This window comes from Lygodium microphyllum, chromosome 17 (assembly GCF_053477565.2).
Source record: "Lygodium microphyllum isolate KBCC chromosome 17, Lygodium_microphyllum_v1.1.10, whole genome shotgun sequence".
In the NCBI taxonomy this organism is placed as follows: domain Eukaryota; kingdom Viridiplantae; phylum Streptophyta; class Polypodiopsida; order Schizaeales; family Lygodiaceae; genus Lygodium; species Lygodium microphyllum.
Window position 1 is genome coordinate 134,052,116 of NC_141151.1, and position 17,129 is coordinate 134,069,244.

At 42.8% G+C, this 17,129-nt stretch overlaps 1 protein-coding gene across 3 annotated transcripts in view; it reads left to right on the plus strand.

The window, feature by feature from the left end:
- The first annotated feature begins 2,098 nt into the window (after positions 1–2,098).
- Positions 2,099–17,129, plus strand: part of LOC148022381 (protein S-acyltransferase 21-like) — a 28,125-nt gene continuing 13,094 nt past the window's right edge. For 2 of the 3 annotated variants that reach the window (XM_087698014.1, XM_087698015.1), the window contains exons 1-5: positions 2,099–2,285; positions 3,881–3,994; positions 4,078–4,422; positions 4,535–4,603; positions 4,789–4,860. In XM_087698014.1, coding sequence (XP_087554140.1) covers positions 2,214–2,285; positions 3,881–3,994; positions 4,078–4,422; positions 4,535–4,603; positions 4,789–4,860 — 672 coding nt within the window. In that variant the 5' untranslated portion in view covers positions 2,099–2,213. Of the gene's footprint in view, positions 2,286–3,880; positions 3,995–4,077; positions 4,423–4,534; positions 4,635–4,788; positions 4,861–17,129 lie in introns of those variants that run through there. The other variant, XM_087698016.1, reaches the window with a different exon arrangement.

Below are 17,129 nucleotides of genomic sequence, written 5' to 3' on the forward strand. Positions count from 1 at the left end.
ATGAAGTCACATATGGCTAGTGATAGCTAGCCTATAGCTGTCAATGTTAGGATAAAATGAGCTTGACTCTTAACAATGCATCCCGAGTGGAAGTCTCTCCCTTTGCTAATAAAGCAAGTACAATCTTTGCAGGAAAACTTTGCCCCTCTCCATTTATGCATCTTATGGTCTTGGACAAGCACCACATCAAAGCAAATCCTATAAACCCATCCCCAAAAGACATGCCTTCTAGCTCCTCCATTAAGCCCCTTTGCATTGACGGTAACAAGTTTAAGTTGCTCCTTGGGAATCTCACTGGGATGGATGTTTGGGGTTTGATCTCTTTTTGCACATTTGTCCTCAAGATCATTGGAGAGTTGCTCTTTGATGCATTTTTCCAAATGAGTCTCCCCATCAAAATACTTTTTGCTTGAAGCCAAGGCCATAAACCATTTCTATTTGCTGCTACCAATTTGATCCTTGTACCCTCTTCCAATGGTAGTTTGAATCTTGGCATCAATGCCAGGATATTCTTTGGCTAACATATCTAGAGGAACCTTATTAAGATGGGTGAAGGCATTGACTTTGTTCCTAGTTCCCCTCGGAATGGAGGCCTTTGTCCAAAAACCTCTAATGTATTGCTAGTTAAGAGACTCGCCACCTACTTACTACATGTTTTGTTGGTAGAGGACTTGCGTTCCCTTTTTGTTGTTGCTAATTGTTTGCCAACCGTCTTTACCATTCCGAGATCCACTTGGCTCTTTTCCTTTACTTGGGTTTAGCACTGGCTTGGCTCCTAAAGTTGCCACTTTTTCCCAAGACATAGCATTGCTTATTCCTGCCCTCTTTTTCTTCCAAGTTGGGACATTCTTTAATGTAGTGTCCCCCTCTCTTGTAGTGGTAGCAAGACCTGATAAACTTGATCCAAACTAGTCAAAATTTAAGAACTTCGACTGTGGGGATGTGGAGGTTCACAAACTTTGGCTTGCAGTTCTCTAGATTCCAAAGAAGACAAATCTGATTACAAAAGGGGCTAGCTAAGGGGGGGAATATGGAGTAGCTTCCCTAGCCCACTACCAATATTAGGTAGAAGACTCCATAGGTAGGCTGCAAGCTCTATGATTTCCACATAGACCAGACAACTCTTCCGAAGTGTGTCTTTGCTTGTTTCCACAAGTTCGCATGCCATAATGTGTACAATGTCAATACCCTAGAAGTATATACCTTGCTTGAGAACCAAGTGTGCTACTTCTTGACTACTAAACAAGACCTTGTAGAGGTCCTTGCCTTCACAGTAAATTTGCTCCACTTGCCCATTTGCTTTGAGGATAGCATCAAACCAATAGGCCACCTCCATTGCCTTAGGTGGCCTTCCCGTGAAGAAAACCAATGTTGCATGTGACTTGAAACGAAGGACATTGTTGCATACCTTTCCGGCATCAAGTGTGATCTTTTTGGTAGGACCATCTCGGTTTTCTTCCATGTATTTTTGAAGGGACTGTGCAAGGAAGTCAAAGACCACTTGAGGGTTTGCCTCAAATTGGAGCTTGTAGTCACGAAGTGAGTTTGATGGCTAGTTGTTCTTCTCTTGGGTGTCGGCTTGGGATGACCTATCGGACTTGACTGCCTCTACTTCCCTTCTATGCTTATGAGGAGGAGCTTCTCCCTGGACATTGCTTTCCTCTATTGCTCGATCCTCCATCACCACATCATTTGCATTGGACCTACCCAATGGGCAAGGTCCCATTGCATTCGGATGCATGCGGTGCACCACACTACTTGACGTACTAGAGATTAATTAGCCTTAAACTCACTTAAGTGAAGAAAATGACGTGAGATGATTACGCATTAGATATCGTGGGTGTCATTGTCTAACAAGAAGTGTACTTTGTCATGTCTTGTGTTGTTCCACTCTCATCTTCCTAAAATACTTCAACTTTTTACGTGAATTGAAAAGCTAAATGTACTAAACACGTCTTAATAACATTTTCATGTTTCTTAAAAAAAAAAGAAATGCTTTTTTATCTCAATACAATTTTGCTGCTTCCGGAGGATGGGCAGGCGGCCGAAAGAACAACCAGAACACCAACAACCCTCTCGTCCGTAGCAATCTCGTCGTCGTAAAATAACGAAGGACTCGTTTATCGGCAGGAAGCTCCTTTTTTGCCACCACCTTTCGTAGAGGGTGTCGTCTGTTCCTCCTCCTCCTCCATTGATGCAGGGCCCTGTCTCTGATGTACTTTTCCGGTATTCTTACGATGATGCGGCCGTGCCATGGCTCGCAGCTTCCTGCCCACGCTTACCAGGTCTGCGTCTGCCTGCCTCATTATAATTTCGCCTTATCCAATCCATCGTTACCTAATACGATTCCAGATGTATTTTTCCGTGACATGAGAAGCACAGCTCAAGATTGGAACCGTTCACCTTTTCGACATTTCTGCAGAAATCCGCCTTCATTTCGTATGGGAAATTCAGTCTAGGACTGATGCAGCAGCCTGTGTTCAAAGATGTGATCGGGGCAGAGTGTACCATTGCACGGGGTATTCTTGCAGATCAAGCTACGAGAGATTCTCTCAAAGTATACTATAATGGCTTTTGCCTTTGGTTGCTGCATTTTATACGTGCACGTGCTAACCAGGGATAGAGCATCTCGGAACGATGCCGCCTACTAAATTATCAGACAAGACGCGATGTTGCCAGAACCGGCACTTCGTATCCACTTTGTGGACCTTCTGGTAATTCATTCCCGGTGAACCATTGCAGCCATTTGGTCGACTTTCAAATGCAAAGCTATTCAGCAGTAGTGCTTCTGCATGTCAGCGGACATGCATGTCCCCAGAGTTGAAAGGTTACCGCCATGGACTCTTCCATGTTTTTGTTGACAGAGAGATATAGTTTAGATTGAATTGGGCTATGTTGACTCCCCTTAGTACATTTTCTGTCTCATGCGTCACAACTTTCAGCTCCCTCAAGAAAGCTGTGTGGATGGGGAATCGTTTAGAAAGACACTGATGCTGAACCCAAACATCCGTGTTGGTGGCTGAGTCAGTCTCTTGTATTTCTGAATCCTTGGGCCATTAATGAGGATTATTGGGAACTGAAATGGGACTTGTCATTTGTTTTTATTGACACTGTGGAAGGTAAATTATAACATGGAATGCTGTGGGTAAGATGAGGCCAGTCTGGTGTTTGACTGGTAAAATAGGATGGTGATAATGCAGTGTTTGTGGACTTATCTGAAGAAAAGCAATTAGCTTGACTGGGCTCTTGGGGCTAGCAAAACATGAAGTTAAGGAATATTGCCTGTCAAATGTAGTAAGTGAAAGATGATTGCAGAGTTGTTCATGTTGAAAGGGAGTATTTTGGGGTAGTTAAATAACTTCTAAGGTTTGCTTTGACCATGCAAAGCCTTAAGGTTTATATACCTCATACTCAGGTAGACTAGGGAAACACTTCAGGAGCCTTTGAGTGATGGATTATTTCAGCCTCAACAGGGGAGGCTCTCTATTAACATTTGTAGAAGTTGCTTGTTAAGTACCTTTGCATAAAATTTTAGGTGGGTTTTAAAGTGCAGCTATGTCTTTCAGTCTCTTCGATGAAGAGAAACGTTAGTAAAGTTCTCAAGGGGTTCACTCTCTATATACCCTCTATATCATGTGTATTCAAGGCTTATTTATCAATGCCCTTATCTGTGAGTTTTCCCTAAATAAAACATGCCCATTTTTTATTCAATCAATAAATAACCCCTTTATATGGTAACCTTTTGTATGTTAAAAAATGCGTAAAAATGGTATTTGAAAAATCCCTTATGTTGAACCCACGTAGTATGCATGGCTGGTTTTGCAATAGTTTCTCCTGAACAAGGTTTTCTAAAATCTAATACATCGAATATTCCTTTCAGGCAGTGGCCATAATACTATTTTTCTTCTTAGCAATCACTTTCTATGTGTTCCTTGCTCCCTTCTTAGGCGACTCGTTTTTGAAGTACATGACCATCGCAATTTACTCTCCCATGGTAAGGTGCTTTTCTTCTGAGATTTCATCTTTTTTGTATACAAAAGATCAGTGTGGGTGCATTTAATCTACCTTCATTTACAGGCACTGGCAGTTTTCTTCCTTTATATCCGGTGTTCAGCAATTGATCCTGCAGACCCTGGAATTTACATGAAAAGAAGGAATTCTGTCTCTAAGAAAGACAGTAAACTTGTACTAGATCCTGGGCAGACTGGGCCTCAAAACTCATTGGAATCTAAAAATGAAAAGATTCTTAATGCGGATAAGGGCAGACAGGGTGAATTTACACACCTAGTGAAACAGGAATTCTTTACTTTCAAATGCATACTGGGTTGGCTTGTTGAAGAAGACAAGTGTTGCAAGAATGCAGCCCAACATTACCCAGCTATAAACAGAGATGGTCTCTTTTGTTCTTTGTGCAATGCCGAGGTGAATTTTACATCTATTTAAGGAACAACCAGCAGATAGGAGTATGTTCAAGAAGGCTTTATGCTAAGTATTTGACTATGTCTGAGACTCTTTGTTTGTGTTTGCAATACAGGTCCACAGACATAGCAAGCATTGCCGATGTTGTGACAAGTGTGTTGTTGGATTTGACCATCATTGTCGTGTATGAATTCAAAACCCTTAATGATGATTCTGTACGTTTACTTCTTTACTTAATGATGATCTATACATTTACTGCTTTTTGCACTATTTCATTTCTAGTTGTAAATGACACACATTTCACTTGTTGCTAATGATGATCTTGCCTAAAAGCCCTTATTGAGCAACCTGGCAACTGGCTGCATGCAGTGGCTTAATAATTGTGTTGGAGAAAAGAACTATGTCACATTCATCGCTCTTGTGGCTGTTTGCCTTATCATGGTATGTGTTTTATGTACTCCCTTTATATAATTGCACTTGTGATCCCTACTATCTCAAGTTAATCTATCATCTTGAAACTCAAACTACCTAGTGCATAAGCCCTTGCGTCATATTGAACTTGTATTCAAAAACTTGTGATTTGCTCATTGCTGTTGTGTAAGAGTGTCCCAGTGACAGTCTGGACTGCAGATTGTTTTCTGCTGTGATCACACCACATTGATGACCGTAAATCACCACTATGAGGCTGAATTCTCTTAATGAAAGTGATGAGGTTTTTGACTTTGATATCCCCTATTTTTCAAATTGCATTCTAAGCAATCGGGCAAGTTGCAATCATGGCAGTTCTTTTGTATGCTAACTGAACAATTAAGAATGCTGCGAGAGGGTAAGTCCTCTATACTTTGCCAACTTTTAAGTCCCAGCCACTTCAGACTTTTGTTCATCGTGATTGGTTGTGGTAGTGCTGCTCGTATGTGGGGTGTGCACCTTATTGTTGATCTCTTTTGAGTGTTGAGGCTGGATCCTGCTGGGGTGTTCAGAACTGCCTCAAGTAACTTTTGATCATGAAGCTTCATAGATGGTGACTGGATTTGTTTGGCTCATCCTCTTTTGTGAGGACATCAATGACAAAAAACATCACCAATAATGATTCTGACTGTAAGTGCCTATGTCCACAGAGACATGCAAAATCTCTTCCTTACAAGTACTAACAGACCTGGATGGCTGAGAATGAAGGTTTCACCATTTAGACATCTTTTTGTCATGAATGGGAGCAAAGTTCTGGAAATACAACAAACAGCCTTGTCTTGGATAAAAGTAAAACTGATTCAGCCTGTCTGATAAAATTGCTGGCAGGAACAGCCTTGTCTGTGGTAGAACAGGCGGATTTGAAGAAGAAAATGTAGCTGATGGAGAGAATTCTGGCAATGAGAACAATGCAAAAATGACCCTAGATAATGATGCATATGTACATGAAAGTATGTTTGGCTGCCTCAAGCTGAAATGCACTGGGCCCTAAAATTATTAGGCACCATTTGGTTGTTTTGGCACTAAATATCCAGTAAGTAGTAGTAATGGAGCTGCACTAAGAACCTGCATTTATAATATGAATATGTAGATAGCCTTGGCAAAGGCTAAAAACCTGGGTGATGTTTCCTTAAACAGGCATGACATTTTTTAATGCCCTGAAAATGTCAATTATGTTTGGACCAAACATTCTGCAGTTTTTCTGAACATTTGCAAATGACTGCATGGCCAAGTATACAAGTATGATAAAACCCATGCTTGGAACGATTACTGTATATTTGATTTTCTGAATTTGAACATCTTGACAAAGAAGCAGTTTTGGACAGCCAAATATCCGACCTGTAAAGTGTTCTGTCAACCATAAGAAAGTATGGCTGGATACTCTGCATCTGCAACAGTGAGACCAACTTAGTCTCAGAGAGAATCTTATGCATCATTCATGATTAGGACTTTTGTCTGGTGATCACTGAAAGCCCTAGTCTTACATAGGCAAGACAATGTCCCTATCTCAAATATAACACACAGAAAAAGTGCCAAGCATGTCTCACATTCATGCACAACACAAGTTGAGAATTTTCCTTCTGTATCATACCCTTTCAGAGAAAACACATTATACAGACAATCACAGGACCAACAAATGAATCTAGAAATGAAAGAGAATAAATGGCATGGGACTAGATGATCAACAGAGTATACGATAGGTATGTAAGGATGCTGAAGGAGTGTGTTGTGCTCTGATGGATCGTAGAAAGTAACGAAAGTAAATAGCATTGAGTTAATAGTGGGAATGAGTCATTGTAAGTAGATCGTAGAACTGCCAAGGGTTTCACTAGAGATAGTGGGACAGGAAGAAGTATAAGGCTGTAATGTTTTCTTAAATCCTCTGTTATGTTTTTGTAGTGTTAAAGAGAGGGATCATGCAAGCCTCGGTCTTGCGTTTAATCTCTTGGGCAGGTTGCGAGCTGATGGAGGGAGAAATACACATTACAAGTGATGAAAATAGAGGCGCACTGATGGAGAAAAGAGAGTGGAGAACAAAGAGGAGAACGAATGCCATAAAGGTAGATGAGAGAGGCTCAAGGCAATGTCCTTAGGGAAAACAAACATACAAGATAAATAAATGTGTACATCATTTGGGCTTTTCAAAAAGGCTAAAAATGAAAGCTGCCAATTGACTATCCATGGCAAATGTGCTGACCAGCTGGTTGCTTGAAAAAGCATATTGAAAGTTTCAAAGAACATGACGAAGAAAATTGAGTGATGCAATCTAGAGCAGCAAGCCATACAATGGAGTTGGACTAGACACATGACTCTCAACATCCCTCTCAGCTACATATTGAGAAACAAGAACCCAAATAAGCTGAGGGTTCACGTATGCATATAAGGAAATGCGGGGTAATGACCATGGTCCCTTTGTTGAGATGGCAAGCTCAATAGGTGTGGACATTGATGATGGACACGTCTGGTTAGATGGGTTTGCACGTCTACACTTAGCACGTCAGTGGTCATTATGATCCTCACATGGCTATTGACTTATCACTTATTATATTTTGCTTTGTTGCACCTATTTATAGTTGGCATAGTTATAGCGCTAGTCGATTACTTTAGTCAGATATGCATCATTTGATTTAGTAGACTACCTTCCTTTATGTTATATCTTATCTATACTTTGTGTACATTGTATTGTGTGTGTCAGAAGAAAAAGAAACCAACAAGAAAATGTTTTGGCTTCTCTCTCTCTTCTTGTGTTCTTGAGTGAGCTTCCTTTTGTGTATATGATGTGTGTGTGGCACAACAACTCAAGCAAGTCCCCCCACCACGCAATTCGTGACATGGTATTGGAGTGGCGCCACTGAGAGAGGCTAGTTTTGAAGGCTAAAGTGAAGGAGAAGAAGCAAGGATTCAAGCAAGCAAGCAATAGGTAAGAAGCTCTCCTATTCTTTCACAGTTCCTCTTGGATTGTGCTTGTGGAAACATTGGAAACAAGGCAAAGCAAAAATCTCAGATTGTTGTGAGATTTAGTATACAACCAAAGCATTGTATATTCTTCATATGCCCTTTAGGACTTTTACATGTCCAATATATTTTTGCCATATTTTAATATCTACAATCGCTCCTTTGCCTTTAGTATACATAGCAGTATTCATTGTGAAACTTCGAGTATCTAAAACAAACATGCGAGCAAACTCTACTTTCTTTTGCGACCAACTTACACTTATCATTAAAATCTTCTACAAAACGACCTTTTGAATTAAATCGAACCTACAATGCTTGCTCTACCATCTGACCAACAAACACTCAATTCTTTGTGATGGATGGCACATGTGATATATATGAAAAACTCTTTGTCTAATCATCATGCAAGGACAAGAAAACCTTTCCAACGTGTAAAATTAGGTGGCATGAATCATCACCTATCAACACATAGCCTAGATTTTGTAAATCCTACATCTCTGCAAACTATTCAACATGACTAGTCATATGATCAGATGTACCTAAATCAATATATCATACATCATCATGTATCCCATTTTCTATAACAACATTCATCATATGTTACATAACAAACATATGCTCATTTTTCTTTTCATTTTGTTATGAAGACAATGCATAGTTTTCTTACTGCAATTTACTATTGTAGATATCATTCTTCTTAGCATAACATTGGGCTATAATATGACCTATTTGCCACGATAATGACAAACAATACCAAAATTGCTAAAACCTCTGTTCTATCATCCCCCTCTTTCTCTAAAGTTTCCAGGGTCTCTTGAAACATGTATTTCACCAAACTATTGATTTAACCTCTTTTGCTAGTTATCATCAACACATCCCATACTACAATCTCTTAAAGAGAATCTGTGACGTTCTCTCTCTCAACTTAAAAAAATGCTTGGACCCATTTACCACTTCTTTCAGATGATTTACCTTGTATGTTAATCTCTTCAGTGATCGTGAGAGAAACCAACTCATTAAAATTTGAAAACGGCTTCGGTACATACATAGAAGTAACAAACGATTTCTAGGCCTTCTTATTATTATCATGCCAATTTGATAAGTAAGCAAGATAACCTTTTTTGTCGATAGAGATATGAGCAGAAATATACTTGTTATACATACAAATGTTTGGAAACCTATACAGAACATATCTCTTGGAGTTAGCAATTATTTTGTCACATTATTAATGATTGTTTAAGAAAGCTATGAATGTATCTCATGAAGGAAAAGAGTGATGTATTTGAGTATTTCAAAAGTTTCAAGGCTATTGTTAAAACAAAAACAGGCTTGAAAATAGGGCTGCTTGCCTACATCACAATGAACAGACTCTGGCCGCCCCAGGTACACATGAAGTAACCACGGAGCTCCTGACGAGCCCTGGACTCGCCCTGCACCTGATCCCATCGGCCGCGGAGGGAATGGATGATGGAGGTCCATAGCTCTGCTAAGATCGCAAGTGCTGAAAGTCTCTCTCCACCGAAAGCCACATGGCATCGTACCTTCCAAATATGCCATCCAGTAAAACTCCCTATGATCTCCCATATCGCCGAGTGGTCTGCTGTGGGCTTCAGTACTTGGCAGATGGGTAGAGCCTCCAGACCGACCACTGCGCATGACCTTGCCTCGATCATAAATATCGTGTCCTACATCCCGGCCTCATACATAAGGTGACGGCCCTGGTTGATTGCCTGCTAACAAAAAGCTCCCCATGAGATACACCCAAGGCTGGGCGCTATACGTCGAAGGATACGGCATGCTCCTCTCTACACGAGCTACGCCTCCTCACAAGACCAAAGACAGTGCTTTGGGATTTCCAGAGGCTGCTGTGTGCAGCGCTTACAACCTCCCTCCTGTATCTGGGCAAGCCAACTTCCCATCGCGAAGCCTCCATGTGTCACCAGCCATAAAAAAATACGACACCCTCCTCGGCCTCCAGCTATCCCATAGGCGGCGCCAGAAGGTCCGTCGGAAGGGCTTCGTGATGCTGTGCTTCACCCACCAGTGCCTACTGCGTGACATTGCCCAGTCCATATCCTCCTGCATCAGTACATGTTTGTCAATCCTGACAGTATACTCTAGGAACCTGGGTAGCTTTTTGGTGACCGCAGAGGCCGGCCATAGCTGCTCTCCTGGATCCCACTCCAGCTCATCAAGTGGTATGCCCTTCCAAATCCAAAGGCACCACTCCTTGAGCTCCTTCCAAAAAACATAGGGGTCCAGTCGCCAAGTCTTCCCCTGAAAACCCACCACCCGAATCCTCCTCCACGAAAGGGTGGCAATCCCTGTTAGCGATCAGATCAGATCAGGGCAGCAGGCCAGGCCTGGTGCAGTCGGACTGCCACGTGGCAGTCCGACCTGCAGTAGGCAGTCGGCTGCATTTAATGCAGCCGCCTGGCCATTTCTGGTGCCCTATTTCCCCCGGTTTTTTAGCTATTTATACCTGGCACTTTCAGCAGTCTGGCACACTTCTCTGCTCGCAGATTACAGACCGGTGACACGCGCAGATTCCGTCTCTGTTCGCAGATTTCAGACAGCAGACAGTGCAGATTGCAGCGGACTTCGAGGTGAACAGCAGGTTGCATCGTCGAGGTGGAGACACGCAGTCCAGCGCACTGCGCCCGTGTATATATCTGCATATCTTTGTATTCAACATTCTTTATACAGCAGATTTTCATCGTCCATTGTCTCTTTCTCTCTCTTCTCTCTCTGCGTTCTCTCTCTCTCAGTCCTACGCTTCTGCACCGTTGCACTCTGACATGGTATCAGAGCAGTGTTTGAGGGCTGACTGAGCGCAGAATCAACCTGAAGAGGAGTTTCTATCGCGACACAAATTTGTGTTTTTTGCGTTTAAGGGCAGACAGGAGGGCTGTGCCTTGGAACAAGGCTGAAGCGAGTGTGGGCGCGCAAGAAAGGAGTCCAAGTGGTGGATTTGCTGTTGTTTACTGCTGTTTGACGCGGAGGAAGTTTGAGTTTTCAGCCTACAAGTGCAGGTTTTGCTTTTTCATCGCCTCCGGCAGGTGAAGAAGGTTCAGGACGCGGAAGAGCCTTAGCAGGCTGAGTTTTCCCAGTCAGAGGGGGCTGCTTTTGCGTTTGTGAAGGCATTGCAGGTGAAGATGTCTACAGAGATTGACTTGGAGTTTTAGTCGATTATGGACCGGAAGGTGCCTGTGTTACCGGCTCTTCCTGCAGATCAGAAGCTCGACGGCGACTGGTGTGAGACCGCGGACAGCTAGCTTGCCCAAGAAGGCCATACTTTGATACTCTGGGTCTATGATCCCAAGCTTCCCCTTTGATCGATATTGTATGATGGTCGCCCACGCCACCTTGGTCCTGGAGTCCCTAGAGCCATCAAACCCAGGCCAAAGGACATTTCGCACTAGGCGACGAAGCTGCCCTACGCATGATGAGGAGAAGCACCAACACGAGGCTATGTACCAGGCCGTCGCTAGGAGGACCTGGTTAACCACTAGGGCTCGACCGGCTAGTGAGAGGCGAACCGTGCTCCAGTAGGTCAGTTTCCTCCGAATAGAGTCAAGGACAGGAAGAAACTGTTGGGCAGGAGTGATGTCGAGTCCCACCTGGAACCCTAGGTATTGGACGGTCTGCCCTCTACTCACCCATCTAAATCCCAGGTGGACGTCCCACTCCGTGCTGGAGTTCGGGTCTGTGAGGAAACCAACCGACTTTCGCCAGTTGATTTTCGCTCCCGTTGCAACGCAGAACACATCAAGAGCCAGCCTCATTCTCTCCAGCATCACCTCATCGTCCTCTATGTAGAGGCCTGTGTAGTCTGCATACTCTGAATCTAACAACTCAGTTTCCTCTCTCACTGGAAGTCGGAGGCCGCGTAATCCGCTCACATGTGACCTGAGGAAGTGAGACATCGCCTCTGCGAAGAGTAGGAACAAGTATGGGGCCAGGGAACAGCCCTGTTAGACCAATCTCTCCAGCCGAAACTCCTCCCCTCGCCTTCCGCCTATGAGAACCCTGCTGGTGGCTGATTTGTACAGGCTGGAGACCCCGCAAATCCAAGCGTGGGGGATGTTGTCTATATTATGAACAAAACTCTCATAGTTGCAGTAGTTCATGGAATGATCCTTGAAGAAGGTTTTACATGCAAGAAGCCCGATGTGTCACACTTGAAAGTGTTTGGTGGATGTTCATATGCCAGATGAGCTACGGAAGAAGCTTGATCCAAAGGTTGAAAAATGTATTTTCATTAGATAACTCTTTAGAATAGAAAAGGTATCGTTATTATAATCTTGTTATAGGTGAGTTCAAAGTGAGCAAGGATGTTATTTTTTATGATATGAGTAGTCAATATGCATCTAGTGATAATGCATTGGATGATGATGATGATAATAGTTATGTGCAGAAAGAAAACCCACATCTTCAAATGCATCTACTAGTATTGCAAGTTTAAAAAAAAGATAAAGAAGAAACTGTCAGATGGTAATGATGCATTTGCTAGTCGTTTGGGGTTTGATGGAGATTCCAATGGTTCAGAGAGTTTGAATGATGAGCTTGGTATTCCTTCAGTTAGGATACTAGGTGTATAGAGAGCACATGGTAATGTAAAGGCTTCACTAAGTGATCCAGTGATACGTAGGTCTAGCAAGGTCAGATATCTTGTTAAAGGATTTGGTTTTTAAGGTTTTGCAACTCACCATTATGCTTATGTAGTAAAAGTGGTTGAGAATGTTGAACCTACTTGTTTTAAGGATGGTGTGGTCATGCTTGTTGGGATGTAGCAATGGATAAGGAGATGATTGCATTAGAGGCCAATAAGACTTGAAATCTAGTACTATTGTGTAAGAGCAAGAAAGCTATTGATTGTAAGTAGGTCTACAAAATTAAGCATGATGCAGATGGTTCTGTTAGTAGGTATAAGGTTAGGCTAGTTGCAAGGAGAAGAAGGAAGACTCCAGTTTGACTGTCCAAGAGGCACTAGCCAGTTACGATTCTTCTATGGTTGATTCAACATTTAATGTTGCTGAAATGTAGCAAACATGGTATTTTGACAGTGGTGCATCAAAGTAAATCACTTCTGGGATGTGCTTGTTTACCTCTTTGCATTCAACCCTTGCTGGAAAGTGTGTCATGTGTGCAAATGGCAACATTTATGATGTATGTGGCATTGGGACGGTCACTATTACTACTACAAATAGTTCAGATTTCATGCTTCTAGATGTATTATTTGTGCCTAGCACTACAGAGAACTGTTGTCTATTTCAGCTTTCAATAAGCATAGCTTAAGTCATCTTTGAGAATGACAAATGTATTGTCAGAGATAGAGAGATGGACTATGCACTCAGGTTGTCTAGTACCCGTACAAGGGTTAATTCTTGGTAGATACTTATGACCAACAGTCTCATGATGCTTTGGCAATTACTAGTTTTATGCCCACTATGTAGAATGCAGAGCTTTGGCATGCCCGTTATGGACATATAAGCTTTGGGAGTTTGATGACCCTTCAGAGGTATCATATGATAGCTACATTGTCTCCAATGGAGACTCCACCTCCTCATGTATACGAGGGATGTATTTTGGGCAAGATGCACAGGTTTGCCTTAAAAATGAATGGTTCAGTGTGTGATGTCCGAAAAATGGTTCCATAAGAACATGCGCACTTGGGGTTCACCTTTATTTTGTTACATTTATTGATGACTACTTGAGGTATATATGCGTGTATGGGTTGAAGACTAAGTCTGATGTACTCATGCATTTTAAACATCTTGTGGCAAAGCTTGAGGTTAAAATTGGTTTAAAAGTGCAGACACTTCGCACATATATTTGAGACATATTTGTTGCATCGTGGCATTACACATCAAGCCAGAGTTAGAATGACTCCTCAACAGAATGGAGTTACTGAAAGGAAGAATCGCACTCTCACGGAAATGATTCGTAGTATGTTAAAAAGCAAGGGGTTGCACATAAATTTTGGTTAAAAGGGCTTCAATGTGCCAATCATATATTGAGTAGGGCACATACAAAGGCTTTAAAGACGATCACTTTGTTTGAGGCTTGGCATGGAAAGAAACCCAAAGTTGACTACTTTCGGGTGTTTGGTTGTATTGCCTACTCACATGTTCTGAAAGAGCTACGTGGGAAGCTTGATGATAAGGCTGTAAAATGTATTTTTATTGGCTACAGCTCTGAAAGCAAAGGCTATTGCATGTATGACCACGCATGAAGAAGGTGTTTGTCAATAGAGATGTCATATTTGCTGCTGAAAATGCAGCATTTTCTCATGATCAGTTTCAAATGCGAGCCACACATGACATTGGTGATGTGTTTGAAGCCTTTTATCACTTTCTTTGGTGCCTGCTGTAAATGGTAGGACAGACCTATTACAGCAAGCTATTGTTGCTCCATATGCTCCCGAACAGCAGGGTATTGATAAAAGGTAGCAGTTTAGTACGAAAGGGCTGCTGTAAATGGAGAAAGATGGTGTTAAGAGTCATCTCCTACCACGTTAGTAGTGCCATGTTGCAGCAGTCGGACTGCCCCCGACTGCAATGCAGCCGACCTGATTATTTCAGGTATTTTTCAAGCATTTTTCTCAGCCTTTATAAGGCTGAGTTTCCAGCAGCCTTGGATACTTGTATCTGACAGATTTCAGCCTGCTGGTGACGAAGACTGCACTCAGAGCTGACAGAGATCAAGGGCCTCAAGGTGGAGACATACGCAGATATTTTCTCTGCACCCGTGAATAATTCTGCATCCTTATACAGCATTCTTCATCCTTATACAGCATTCTTCACTACAGATTTTGTGCGTTTCACTGTCTCTTTCTCTCTCTCTCTTCTCTCTTTGTTCACACTTTGTCACGGTCATTTGCTTCCGCATTGCTTCACTCTGACATGGTATTAGAGCATTGAAGGGCTGCTGACCTAGGGTGGACTTATCTGAAGAGGAGTTTTCAGCACGGCACGAGGCTACGTTTTCAGCATTCAAGTGCGAGCAGGTGGGCTGTGCATCAGAACAAGGCTGAGGTGAGCATGGGCGTGTGAGAAAAGAGAAGATTTGTTGAAGTTGCTGCTAGAGAAGGAAGAAGGTTGCATTTTTGGCCTTCAAGTGCAGATTTTACCTTTTCATCACCTCCAATGTGGCTGAAGAAGGTTCGGGGCGCGAAGACAAGAGCCCTAGCAGGCTGCATTTTCACAGTCAGAGGGGGTTTCTTTTGCGTTTATGTAGGCATTGCAGGTGAAGATGTCTATAGAGACTGACATGGAATTCCAAGCGATCATGGACCAGAAGGTGCCTATCTTACCGGCTCTATGAGCAAATCAAAAGCTCGATGGCGACAATTACCGCATCTGGCGTGTGATGATATTGGCCATATTGGAGTCTTACGATTTGGCAGAGCTTGTGATGGAGGAGATCAACCGGCCCTCACTGAGAGATGAGTCCAAACTCTCCTCAAATGCTCATGCAGAGTTGACCAAGGCCCAGTCTCATTGGAACAAGCTGAATGCCAGGATTCGTTCTTTTCTTTTTCTGTCTTGTACAACAGCCATGATAGCCCATATAGAGCCCTTGATGGTGGCTTGGTAGATATGGTTGGAGCTTGACCAGATGTACAACCGGATGACCCTTATGAAGAGGGTTTCTTTGGAGGTGCAGATACGGACTCTGTCCATGAATAAGTCTTCTTCGCTTTGGGAACACATCAACAAGCTTCGGCAGCTTCAGATGCAGGTTCAAAATGCGGTTGTTGAGAGTCATCTCCTACCACCTCAATAGTGCCACGTGGCAGTAGTCGGACTATCCGACCGACTGCAATCTATAGCCAACCTGATTATTTCAGGTATTTTTCAGGCATTCTTTTCAGCCTTTATAAGGTTGAGTTTCCAGCAGTCTTGGATACTTGTATCAGACAGATTTCAACCTACTGGTGACGAAGACTGCACTTGGAGCTGACGGAGATCGAGGGCCTCCAGGTGGAGACATACGCAGATATTCTCTGTGAATCCGTGTATAAGTCTACATCCTTATACAGCATTCATCACTGCAACACTCCTTGTGATAATCAAGTTATCCACATATAAGATGACTAAAACACACTTGTCACCCATAAACTTGGAATAAAGGTTGGGGTCATGATCTAATCGGTAGAAGACACTCTATAAGAAGAATCGATCAATCCTTTGGTATCAAGCTCTAGAAGCTTGCTTCAGGCCATAGAGGGCCTTCCACAATGTGTAGACATGATTCTCCTTTCCTTGCACAAGAAAAATAGGAGGGTGTGAAACATAAATGTCCTCCTTAGGTATGCCATTCAAGAAGGCAAACTTTAAATGCATTTGAAAAACAATGGTGATGGGCTGCAAGAGCAAAAATAACCCGAATAGTAGACATAAGGGCGGTAGGTGTAAAGTCTATATAATCCAAACTTGGATGCTGTGCAAAACCCTTGGCAACAAGCCTAGCTTTATGCTTGTCCAAGGAGCCATTAGTTAGATGGTCTTAAAGACCCACTTTACACCAATCGCCTTCCGCTTCCATGCGCATGGAACCAACTTCCAAATCTAATTATGCTTGATCACATCGAGCTTCTCTGTATAGCATGACACCATATATCCTATGCAAAAGCCTCATCAATTGTAGTAGGATCTTGATCTTGAAGAATCTATAACATAAGAGCATAATTTACACAAAGTCAACTATCTTGCTAGGCTTGTAACCTAGTTGATGTACGTGGACCTAAAGGGGTGGCAGGAAAGTGAGTGACCTCTACATCCTATATGAGCCGTTGATACCATTGAGGAATGGTGATAGGCTTGTAACCTAGTTGATGTACGTGGACCTAAAGGGGTGGCAGGAAAGTGAGTGACCTCTACATCATATATGAGCTGTTGGTGATAGGCTTATCCTGGTGTAAGGGAGACCGAGAGGCCTCCGGTACCTATAATGCACCTATTTGGAAAAGGGACTTACACTTATTGGGTAATGGTATATCCTGTAAGAGATCAGATCATAGCCTGATCAGGGGCAGCAGGCTGGTGCAGTCGGACTGGCAGTCGGACTGCACAGTCGGACTGCCACGTGGCAGTTCGATCTGCAGTAGGCAGTCAGCTTAAATGCAGCCGCCTGGCCATTTCTGGCGCCCTATTTCCCCCGGTTTTTCAGCTATTTATACTTGGCACTTTCAGCAGTCTGGCACACTTCTCTGCTCGCAGATTACAGACCGGTGACACGCGCAGATTCCGTCTCTGTTCGCAGATTTAGACAGCAGACAGTGC